The 12625-nt window shown below is 54.8% G+C and overlaps 1 protein-coding gene across 3 annotated transcripts in view; it reads left to right on the top strand.

Moving 5' to 3' along the window:
- The window catches only part of RAB11FIP4 (RAB11 family interacting protein 4), a 30056-nt gene extending 20375 nt beyond the window's left edge, over positions 1-9681 (top strand). For all 3 annotated transcript variants that reach the window (XM_040331315.1, XM_040331314.1, XM_040331313.1), the window contains exons 7-13: positions 1639-1742; positions 3569-3709; positions 4040-4121; positions 4343-4480; positions 6942-7100; positions 8458-8601; positions 9198-9681. In XM_040331315.1, coding sequence (XP_040187249.1) covers positions 1639-1742; positions 3569-3709; positions 4040-4121; positions 4343-4480; positions 6942-7100; positions 8458-8601; positions 9198-9314 — 885 coding nt within the window. In that variant the 3' untranslated portion in view covers positions 9315-9681. The remainder of the gene's footprint in view (positions 1-1638; positions 1743-3568; positions 3710-4039; positions 4122-4342; positions 4481-6941; positions 7101-8457; positions 8602-9197) is intronic.
- The last annotated feature ends 2944 nt before the right edge of the window (positions 9682-12625 follow it).

Raw genomic sequence — 12625 nt, 5'->3', positions numbered from 1 at the left:
GTGTGACGCCATCCTCTCCTACTACCACACACGATCCCTCCACCCTGGTGGTGTGACGTCATCCTCTCCTACTACCACACAGGATCCCTTCACCCTCGTGGTGTGACGCCATCCTCTCCTACTACCACACAGGATCCCTCCACCCTGGTGGTGTGACGCCATCCTCTCCTACTACCACACAGGATCCCTCCACCCTGGTGGTGTGACGCCATCCTCTCCTACTACCACACACGATCCCTCCACCCTGGTGGTGTGACGTCATCCTCTCCTACTACCACACAGGATCCCTCCGCCCTGGTGGTGTGACGCCATCCTCTCCTACTACCACACAGAATCCCTTCACCCTCGTGGTGTGACGTCATCCTCTCCTACTACCATACAGGATCCCTCCGCCCTGGTGCTGTGACGCCATCCTCTCCTACTACCACACAGGATCCCTCCACCCTGGTGGTGTGACGCCATCCTCTCCTACTACCACACAGGATCCCTCCACCCTGGTGGTGTGACGCCATCCTCTCCTACTACCACACAGGATCCCTCCACCCTGGTGGTGTGACGTCATCCTCTCCTACTACCACACAGGATCCCTCCGCCCTGGTGGTGTGACGTCATCCGCTCCTGCTACCACACAGGATCCCTCCGCCCTGGTGGTGTGACGTCATCCGCTCCTGCTACCACACAGGATCCCTTCACCCTCGTGGTGTGACGCCATCCTCTCCTACTACCACACAGGATCCCTCCACCCTGGTGGTGTGACGCCATCTTCTCCTACTACCACACAGGATCCCTCCACCCTGGTGGTGTGACGTCATCCTCTCCTACTACCACACAGGATCCCTCCGCCCTGGTGGTGTGACGTCATCCTCTCCTACTACCACACAGGATCCCTCCACCCTGGTGGTGTGACGTCATCCTCTCCTACTACCACACAGGATCCCTCCGCCCTCGTGGTGTGACGCCATCCTCTCCTACTACCACACAGGATCCCTCCACCCTGGCCTGTCCCATTTCTCTGTATAATGCCGTTACAAGCTCAGCTTGTGGCCTCAGCTGATTTGCGCTCTTGTTTACCATCAGCTGAGGACGCGATGGATTAATCGCAGAGTTCCCGGCACACTTTGTCTCCTGGATTTCCATAAACCATCTTAAGTCAAATCTCCACATTGCGGTCAAACTTTTAATTCTCCTGATGACTTCTGTCTCCAGAAGGTAGAATTAGGGCGACCCCACCTCAGATTTTCTGATGAAGTAATGTAGTGGCGTCTGGTGTGCAGAAATGAATAGGAAGCGCTTTCCTCACATTCACTGTGGTGACGCTTCATCAACTTCAGAACTGCGCCTATCTCCCCTGTGCCCCCAGTTTGATCTACCGAGATAGAAGCTGCATGTTCTGGAGCCGGTGGATGATAATGGCCCCATGTTTGGCAACAAGTCACTATAAAACTGGGTATAGCAGAGGTGTGTGGCGACCCCTAGTGGTGGAAGCTGTGGTGACGCTGCTGTAGTCCAGGAGCATCTTGTGGTTAGAAACATTTACAAGCTAACACTGCCCCCTGCTGGCTGTTTGCTTGAGCTGCAGAAATGACAGGGGTCATTAAAAAATGACTGTGTCTATAACCTGTGTGTCCTTTGTCACAGGTCAGTTACCTGGAGAAGAAGGTGACAGAGCTGGAGAACGACAACCAGACAAACGGAGATGTCAAGTCCAAATTAAAGCATGAGAACACCCAGCTGGTGCACAGGTGAGCCACAGAAAGACATGACATATGAGAGTGACAGAGAGAGATCAGATGGTGGACAGGCAGATTAAATAGAGGGGAAAGTTGTCAGATAGGTAGGCAAAACAAATGGAACAGACCATGGCAGGGGAAAGGCGGTGGACAAGGAGGCAGATGAGAAGCAGGTGGTGGACAAGGAGGCAGATGAGAAGCAAGGGGCAGGCGGTGGGCAGGGAGGCAGATGAGAAGCAGGTGGTGGACAAGGAGGCAGACGAGATGCAGGGGACAAGGAGGCAGACGAGACGCAGGGGGCAGGCGGTGGACAGGAAGGCAGACGAGATGCGGGGGACAGGCGGTGGACAGGGAGGCAGATGATATGCAGGGGGAAGAAGGTGGACAGGGATGCAGGTGAGATGCAGGGGACAGGCGGTGGACAGGGAGGCAGACGAGACGCAGGGGACAGGTGGTGGACAGGGAGGCAGATGATATGCAGGGGGAAGACGGTGGACTGGGAAGCAGATGGGACGCAGGGGACAGGCGGTGGACTGGGAGGCAGACGAGACGCAGGGGACAGGCGGTGGACAGGGAGGCAGATGATATGCAGGGGGAAGACGGTGGACTGGGAGGCAGACGAGACGCAGGGAGGCAGACAAGACGCAGGGGGCAGGCGGTGGACAGGGAGGCAGACGAGATGCAGGCGGTGGACAGGGAGGCAGATGATATGCAGGGGGCAGACAGTGGACTGGGAAGCAGATGGGACGCAGGGGACAGGCGGTGGACTGGGAGGCAGACAAGATGCAGGGGGCAAACGTTGAGCAGGGATGCAGGGGACAGGCGGTGGACAGGGAGGCAGACGAGACGCAGGGGACAGGCGGTGGACAGGGAGGCAGACGAGACCCAGGGGACAGGCGGTGGACTGGGAGGCAGACGAGACGCAGGGGGACAGGCGGTGGACAGGGAGGCAGACGAGACGCAGGGGGCAGGCGGTGGACAGGGAGGCAGACGAGACGCAGGGGGCAGGCGGTGGACAGGGAGGCAGACGAGACGCAGGGGGCAGGCGGTGGACAGGGAGGCAGTTGAGACGCAGGGGACAGGCGGTGGACAGAGAGGCAGACGAGACGCAGGGGACAGGCGGTGGACAGGGAGGCAGATGATATGCAGGGGGAAGAAGGTGGACAGGGATGCAGGCGAGATGCAGGGTACAGGCGGTGGACAGGGAGGCAGGTGAGACGCAGGGGACAGGGAGGCAGATGATATGCAGGGGGAAGAAGGTGGACAGGGATGCAGGGGACAGGTGGTGGACAGGGAGGCAGACGAGACGCAGGCAGGCAGACGAGACGCGGGGGACAGGCGGTGGACAGGGAGGCAGACGAGACGCAGGCAGGCAGACGAGACGCGGGGGACAGGCGGTGGACAGGGAGGCAGACGAGACGCAGGCAGGCAGACGAGACGCGGGGGACAGGCGGTGGACAGGGAGGCAGACGAGACGCAGGGGGCAGGCGGTGGACAGGGAGGCAGATGAGACGCAGGGGACAGGCGGTGGACAGGGAGGCAGATGAGACGCGGGGGACAGGCGGTGGACAGGGAGGCAGACGAGACGCAGGGGGCAGGCGGTGGACAGGGAGGCAGATGAGACGCAGGGGACAGGCGGTGGACAGGGAGGCAGATGATATGCAGGGGGAAGAAGGTGGACAGGGATGCAGGCGAGATGCAGGGTACAGGCGGTGGACAGGGAGGCAGGTGAGATGCAGGGGACAGGGAGGCAGATGATATGCAGGGGGAAGAAGGTGGACAGGGATGCAGGGGACAGGCGGTGGAGATTGGATTGTGATGGAATATGCGGTCTGCAGGGTACATGAACTGGAAGAACTGTTGAAGGACCAGGAGACCAGGTCGGATCAGATTCTGGATGAGGAGCTGAAGCGGCATAGGGAAACGTACTCCAGGCTGCAGAAGGAAAAGGGAACAGAGATCGAACTGCTGAACGCCAGGTGAGGTCTCTCCACCCCTATACCTTCTCTCACTAAAGGCCAGATTGAGATTGTGTATCCAGAAAGTAGCCCACAAGGATCAGGGTCACCCCAGTACAAACCCGGTCTGAATTCAGTGGAATCCCAGAATCCTCTTGTCTGTTGCTCCAGCAATGAAGAAGCTCCATAATGGTTAGGAAGTGGAATGATGACGATCCCTACTCCATAGAGACACATAATATACAGCGATCCCTACCGTGGTTTATTTTATTGTCAGGACTTCCTGTGTCGGGTCCATGAAGAGGACCTGTCTTTATACTAAGATGAGACAACTTTCTGTCCGTGTTTCAGGGTTCAGGAGCTGGAGGAGGAGAATGAAGAGTTACTAACCAGCATCACCAGACTGAAGTCTCATACAGAGAGGATAGATGAGGTGAGCACTAGGGGTATGAGGGGGCGAGAGGAGCCCAAGGGGAGTTATGTGGGGGGGGGACTTACAGGGAGCCCCCCAGGTTTGTTTGCTGAAGTTAGAAGCTGATTGGCTTCCATGTACAGCTCCACCAGATTCTGAGTGCTCCAGTTTTATCTCCCCTGATGAGTATCTCCACCATATCTATTCCTCCATATAAAGTTGTTCTTCTTTTTGCTCCTCAGGAGAGACAGCGCATGTCTGATAGGCTGGAGGACACCAGCCTGCGGCTGAAAGATGAGATGGATCTGTACAAGAAAATGATGGATAAACTACGGCAAAACCGGCAGAACTTCCAGCGGGAACGTGAAGCCACGCAAGAGGTGTGAATGTGCGCTATATTCAGGATTTGGACCCCTTCTCATTCTATTCTTTGGGCACTTCCTGTAAATTCTGAATACTTCATAATACATTGGCCTCTAGATGGCGCTGTACTGAGAGTATCCAGTGCGTCATTCTAATAAAAATCTGCATAAAATATTATCATATGCGATTTCCTCCACCCCGCTCCCAGTACAGGGGGCTTGGACGGCTTCTGTCCGTTCTATGACCCGCTCCCAGTACAGGGGGCTTGGACGGCTGCAGTCTGTTCTATGACCCGCTCCTAGTACAGGGGGCTTGCCGTCCGTTCTATGACCCGCTCCCAGTACAGGGGGCTTGGACGGCTGCCGTCCGTTCTATGACCCACTCCCAGTACAGGGGGCTTGGATGGCTGCCGTCCGTTCTATGACCCGCTCCCAGTACAGGGGGCTTGGACGGCTGCCGTCCGTTCTATGACCCGCTCCCAGTACAGGGGGCTTGGACAGCTTCTGTCCGTTCTATGACCCGCTCCCAGTACAGGGGGCTTGCCGTCCGTTCTATGACCCGCTCCCAGTACAGGGGGCTTGGACAGCTGCCAGTCTGTTCTATGACCCGCTCCCAGTACAGGGGGCTTGGACAGCTGCCAGTCTGTTCTATGACCCGCTCCCAGTACAGGGTGCTTGGACGGCTTCTGTCCGTTCTATGACCCACTCCCAGTACAGGGGGCTTGGACGGCTTCTGTCCGTTCTATGACCCACTCCCCTCTGACCCTCCTGTAATAATCAGTATACTATCCGTCTGTTCTATGACCCGCTCCCAGTACAGGGGGCTTGGAAGGCTGCCGTCCGTTCTATGACCCGCTCCCAGTACAGGGGGCTTGGACGGCTGCCGTCCGTTCTATGACCCGCTCCCAGTACAGGGGGCTTAGAAGGCTGCTGTCCGTTCTATGACCCGCTCCCAGTACAGGGGGCTTGGACGGCTGCCGTCCGTTCTATGACCCGCTCCCAGTACAGGGGGCTTGGACGGCTGCTGTCTGTTCTATGACCCGCTCCCAGTACAGGGGGCTTGGACGGCTGCTGTCTGTTCTATGACCCGCTCCCAGTACAGGGGGCTTGGACGGCTGCCGTCCATTCTATGACCCGCTCCCAGTACAGGGGGCTTGGACGGCTGCTGTCCGTTCTATGACCCGCTCACAGAACAGGGGGCTTGGACGGCTGCTGTCTGTTCTATGACCCGCTTCCAGTACAGGGGGCTTGGACGGCTGCTGTTTGTTCTATGAACCGCTCCCAGTACAGGGGGCTTGGACGGCTGCCGTCCGTTCTATGACCCGCTCCCAGTACAGGGGGCTTGGACAGCTGCCAGTCTGTTCTATGACCCGCTCCCAGTACAGGGGGCTTGGACGGCTGCCGTCCGTTCTATGACCCGCTCCCAGTACAGGGGGCTTGGACGGCTGCCGTCCGTTCTATGACCCGCTCCCAGTACAGGGGGCTTGGACGACTGCCGTCCGTTCTATGACCCGCTCCCAGTACAGGGGGCTTGGACGGCTGCCGTCCGTTCTATGAGCCGCTCCCAGTACAGGGGGCTTGGACGGCTGCCGTCCGTTCTATGACCCGCTCCCAGTACAGGGGGCTTGGACGGCTGCTGTCTGTTCTATGACCTGCTCCCAGTACAGGGGGCTTGGACGGCTGCTGTCTGTTCTATGACCCGCTCCCAGTACAGGGGGCTTGGACGGCTGCCGTCCGTTCTATGACCCGCTCCTAGTACAGGGGGCTTGGACGGCTGCCGTCCGTTCTATGACCCGCTCCCAGTACAGGGGGCTTGGACGGCTGCCGTCCATTCTATGACCCGCTCTCAGTACAGGGGGCTTGGACAGCTGCCAGTCTGTTCTATGACCCGCTCCCAGTACAGGGGGCTTGGACGGCTGCCGTCCGTTCTATGACCCGCTCCCAGTACAGGGGGCTTGGACGGCTGCCGTCCGTTCTATGACCCGCTCCTAGTACAGGGGGCTTGGACGGCTGCCGTCCGTTCTATGACCCGCTCCCAGTACAGGGGGCTTGGACGGCTGCCGTCCATTCTATGACCCGCTCCCAGTACAGGGGGCTTGGACGGCTGCTGTCTGTTCTATGACCCGCTCCCAGTACAGGGGGCTTGGACAGCTGCCAGTCTGTTCTATGACCCGCTCCCAGTACAGGGGGCTTGGACGGCTGCCGTCCATTCTATGACCCGCTCCCAGTACAGGGGGCTTGGACGGCTGCTGTCTGTTCTATGACCCGCTCCCAGTACAGGGGGCTTGGACAGCTGCCAGTCCGTTCTATGACCCGCTCCCAGTACAGGGGGCTTGGACAGCTGCCAGTCCGTTCTATGACCCGCTCCCAGTACAGGGGGCTTGCTGTCCGTTCTATGACCCGCTCCCCTCTGACCCTCCTATAATAATCAGTATACTATCCGTCATGATGACGATTTGTCTGCTTTGTACATTTGCAGCTGATTGAAGATCTGCGGAAGGAGTTGGAGCATCTACAGGTGTACCGCTTGGACTGCGAGAGAAATGGTCGGGGGCGGAGCTCGTCTGCGGGACTGTACGAATACAACGCCAAAACCCGCGAATCCGAGCTGGAGCATGAGATCAGACGCCTCAAACTGGTAATGACTCTCTCGCTGCAAGATTTTATCCAGGACTCTTTGGGGGGGCTCTGAGATAAGGGGGGGGGACACTGGGCTCAGGTTTATTTAGAATGTCTGTTTTTTGCTCTTTCTCTGTTGCTCCAAGTAAAATTTAGACTTCATTCACACTTGTGCAACTTTACAGAGCAACTTTGGCTTTGACCATGATAACATAAATAGTGTGACACAATTCCATTTCTTGCCGCAGTGGTTGGGGTTATGGCTAGGGCAAGGGTTGGGGAACGTTTTTAGTTTTAGGGTTACAGGTAGGGCAAGGTTTAGGGCTAGAGAAAGGGTTAGGTTCAGGGTTATGTCTAGGGCAAGGGTTATGTCTAGGGCAAGGGTTAGGTTTAGTGTCATGGCTAGGGCAAGGTTTAGGGTTATGGCCAGGGCTGGGGTTATGGCTAGGGTTAGGTTTGGGGTTATGGCTAGGGTTAGGTTTGGGGTTATGGCTAGGGCAAGGGTTGGGGAACGTGTTTAGGGTTACAGGTAGGGCAAGGGTTAGGGCTAGAGAAAGGGTTAGGTTTAGGGTTATGTCTAGGGCAAGGGCTAGGTTTAGTGTCACGGCTAGGGCAAGGTTTAGGGTTATGGTCAGGGCATGGGTTAGGTTTAGGGTTATGGCCAGGGCAAGGGTTAGGTTTGGGGTTATGGCTAGGGTTAGGTTTGGGGTTATGTCTAGGGCAAGGGTTAGGTTTAGTGTCACGGCTAGGGCAAGGTTTAGGGTTATGGCCAGGGCAAGGGTTAGGTTTGGGTTTATGGCTAGGGCAAGGGAACGTGTTTAGGGTTACAGGTAGGGCAATGGGTTAGGGCTAGAGAAAGGGTTAGGTTTAGGGTTATGTCTAGGGCAAGGGTTAGGTTTAGTGTCACGGCTAGGGCAAGGTTTAGGGTTATGGCCAGGGCAAGGGCTAGGTTTGGGGTTATGGCCAGGGCAAGGGTTAGGTTTGGGGTATGGCTAGGTTTTTTTTTTTTTTGCTAGGGTTAGGTTTGGGGTTATGGCTAGGGTTAGGTTTGGGGTTATGGCTAGGGTTAGGTTTGGGGTTATGGCTAGGGTTAGGTTTGGGGTTATGGCTAGGGTTAGGTTTGGGGTTATGGCTAGGGCAAAGTTTAGGGTTATGGCTAGGGTTTAGTTGTTTTTTTTCCAGCCTGCAGAAATGTGTAAAATTTCCAGTATGGCAGTCATAGTGAAAAGTTTGGAGACCTCTGGTTTAGATATATTGACCACAGTAAATTCTTCATCTAATACACTGCGGCTGTGTTTCTGGGGGTATGCACATCCCATTGTTGGGTCTCTGACGCTGTCCCAACCCTCTTTCTAACCCTTGTGCTCCTTTCCCAGGACAACCAGAAGCTCCGGGACCAGAACGATGACCTCAGCGGGCAGATTCTCAGCCTCAGCCTATATGAAGCCAAGCATCTCTTCTCCACCCAGACAAAGGCGCAGTCACTGGCAGCCGAGATCGACACCGCCTCGAAGGACGAGGTAAGATGGCCGCCTGAGGACAGACGCTGGAGGCAGATGTTTGGCTATTGCTTTGCCCCCTTCCTTTCCTCTTTATAATTAAATTATACCACCACTCAGTTCTCCTGTACTCTACATCTCTTGTGAGGGTCTGTCTCTAATTTTCTTGGGGCCCCCCGTTATCCTAGGTAAGGCAGAGGGGCTGCCACCCAGAATTGCCTATTATGGAACCCCTCAAATTTACTGCACGGGTTTACTGCTACCCAGAGTTCCTTGTTATGACTCCCTCCCATCCTGTACACAGGGGTAGTTTGGGTCGAGAATTCTGTTATTCCCGGCCTGGTGGGGGCGCTGATTCCTAGAATTCTATGCTATGACCCCCCTCTCATCCTGCACACAGGAGTAGTTTAGTTACAGAATTCTGTTATTCCAGGCCGTGTGTGTGGGGGGTGGCACGCCCAAAATTGGGGGACCTGCTCATATCCCCAGGTATAGGGGGCTGCCCCCTAGAATCCTCTGTTATTGGCCCTCCATTGGTATAGAGGAGGCAGATGTTGGGCGTTTGGGCCACTAGGAATAACAAGGTTTATTAATCTGATTTTTCTTTTTTCTTTCAGCTGATGGAAGCTTTGAAGGAACAAGAGGAGATCAACCTGCGTTTGCGGCAATACATGGACAAGATTATTCTGGCTATCCTGGACCACAATCCCTCCATCCTGGAGATCAAACAGTGACCTGTTCACTCCGCTGACCCTCATCACACTCCATTGACTGTCCTGTCCTTGTCTAGGAATAGGTCTTCTAGATTCAATGTCCTTGTAGTGCGCTCCGGGGACCAACCTGCACACTGACCCGCCCCCATGTTTCCCCTCCAAGACACTTTAAGACTTGACGCTGCTACAGCACGCCTGGATTAACCTGGGATGACTGGAAATATGAATTCCATGGCTGACGCCTGGATTAACCTGGGATGACTGGAAATATGGATGCCATGGCTGACGCCTGGATTAACCTGGAAGAACCTGGTATGATTGGAATGATAGATGTCATGGCTGATGCCTGGATGAAGCTGGAAGAACCTGGTATGATTGGAATGATAGATGTCATGGCTGATGCCTGAAGAACCTAGTATGATGGATGTCATGGCTGATGCCTGGATGAAGTTGGAAGAACCTAGTATGATGGATGTCATGGCTGATGCCTGGATGAAGTTGGAAGAACCTAGTATGATGGATGTCATGGCTGATGCCTGGATGAAGCTGGAAGAACCAAGTATGACTAGGACAGTGATGGGGAACCTCGGCACCCCAGATGTTTTGGAACTACATTTCCCATGATGCTCAGCTATACTGCAGAGTGCATGGGCAATGTAGTTCAAAAACATGTGGGGATGCCAAGGTTCCTCATCACTGGACTAGGACGATGGATGACATGGCTGATGCCTGGATGAGGAAGATGGAGGAACCTAGGATGATGGATGACGTTGGAAGAACCTAGTGTGACTGGAACAATGTATGTCATGGCTGACGCCTGAATGAAGTTGGAGGAACCTGGGATGAATGGAACGATGGATGTCATGAATGAAGTTGGAGGAACCTGGTATGAATGGAACGATGGATGTCATGAATGAAGTTGGAGGAACTTGGTATGGATGTCATAAATGAAGTCGGAGGAACCTGGTATGAATGGAACGATGGATGAAGTTGGAGGAACCTGGTATAAATGGAACGATGGATGTCATGGATGAAGTTGGAGGAACCTGGTATGACTGGAACGATGGATGTCATGAATGAAGTTGAAAGAACCTGGTATGAATGGAACGATGGATGTCATGAATGAAGTTGGAGGAACCTGGTATGACTGGAACGATGGATGTCATGAATGAAGTTGGAGGAACCTGGTATGAATGTAACGATGGATGTCATGGCATGATGGGAAGACGCCTGATCGTGACATGACTCTACCTCTTGTTGGTCTTCACATTCTGTTTGAGATGAATTTGTGGGACCTGTACAATCTGGTGTTTCCAGAAAAGGTCAAAATCCAGATTGCAGCTCTGACCCCCCCCCCCCCCCCCCAAGGAGGAGCGGGGCTGTGTACCGTGTGATCCCTTTCCTCACCTAAATTACTCCGCCCACAATAGCAGGGTGCTCCCCACTTCCCCATCACCAGAACCTCACCCCTCCGAGTTTCATTCTCCATCGCCTGGCAAACGCTTCCCTTGCTGGAAAATTCAGCAGGACAAGTGAGATGCTGTATGGAGGGGGGGGGCTGGGGCCACAACTATTGTAGGAAGTCCCAGCAGATACTAGAAGTCATTGTATTCCACCTAAGGCTAAAATATTGCTGATTGGTCGGGTGACCCTATAAATGGAAATACACCTGTAAAAAAATTGTCCCTGTGTGAGGAGCACCAGGCGGAGGCTGATCTTTCTCGTCTCCTGGCAGGTGATGTCCCTTGTGATGACGACACCATCACAAAAGTAACATGTAGCCCTGAAAGCACAGTTGCTTCCATCTGAGGCTTCTCACACAAGTATAGAGTTTTGGGGTAATATAAAATGAATGCGTATATACAGTCACACCCCCCCCCCCCCCCCCCCCCTCCCCGTATGCACTACTAATATTCACCACAAGAGGGCGATAGAGAGCAGGCTGCACACAGACTTGTAATATTCACCAGAAGAGGGCGATAGAGGGCACACTGCACACAGACCCTGCAATATTCACCAGACGAGGGCGATAGAGGGCACACTGCACACAGTCCCTGCAATACTCACCAGAAGAGGGCGATAGAGGGCACGGTGCACACAGACCCTGCAATACTCACCAGACGAGGGCGATAGAGGGCACACTGCACACTGACCCTGCAATATTTACCAGACGAGGGCGATAGAGGGCACACTGCACACAGTCCCTGCAATACTCACCAGAAGAGGGCGATAGAGGGCACGGTGCACACAGACCCTGCAATACTCACCAGACCGAGGGCGATAGAGGGCACACTGCACACTGACCCTGCAATATTTACCAGACGAGGGCGATAGAGGGCACACTGCACACAGTCCCTGCAATATTCACCAGAAGAGGGCGATACAGGGCACACTGCACACAGTCCCTGCAATACTCACCAGAAGAGGGCACACTGCACACTGACCCTGCAATATTCACCAGAAGAGGGCGATAGAGGGCACACTGCACACAGACCCTGCAATATTCACCAGACGAGGGCGATAGAGGGCAGACAGTCCCTGCAATATTCACCAGAAGAGGGCGATAGAGGGCACACTGACCCTGCAATATTCACCAGAAGAGGGCGATAGGGGGCACACTGCACACAGACCCTGCAATATTTACCAGACGAGGGCGATAGAGGGCACACTGCACACAGTCCCTGCAATATTCACCAGAAGAGGGCGATACAGGGCACACTGCACACAGTCCCTGCAATACTCACCAGAAGAGGGCACACTGCACACTGACCCTGCAATATTCACCAGAAGAGGGCGATAGAGGGCACACTGCACACAGACCCTGCAATATTCACCAGACGAGGGCGATAGAGGGCAGACAGTCCCTGCAATATTCACCAGAAGAGGGCGATAGAGGGCACACTGACCCTGCAATATTCACCAGAAGAGGGCGATAGGGGGCACACTGCACACAGACCCGCTCCGCTCCTCCTGTGGGCTGTATATAGAACCGGCCAGTATGTTTCAATACTGAATGTATAGCAGATTTTACACAGATCACGTCTTGCACTCATTGATGTTGTTGGGTTCGCTGGCGCTGTGCCTTTCCGCCTGTACACCGCCACCCCCTATGGTGCCATCCTTCACTGTACATATGTAAATAAATGGAAGTTTCTACACTTTGTGCCACATTGATAATTCCAGAGATCTCGTGTTCTTTCTACGGATAGGTGGGTGTGTCGTGTCGGAGGGGCGTTGTGAAGGACACACTGGGGACCCGCTACAAAGTGATGTATTGGGGTGTTCTGGGGGAGGGGTACCAAATGACACCCTCAGACAATGGGTTGGCGAGG

The sequence above is a fragment of the Rana temporaria genome, chromosome 12 (assembly GCF_905171775.1).
Source record: "Rana temporaria chromosome 12, aRanTem1.1, whole genome shotgun sequence".
Taxonomy (NCBI): domain Eukaryota; kingdom Metazoa; phylum Chordata; class Amphibia; order Anura; family Ranidae; genus Rana; species Rana temporaria.
The sequence above is the reverse complement of the archived record's forward strand: the minus strand, read 5'-3'. Positions and strand labels throughout refer to the sequence as shown.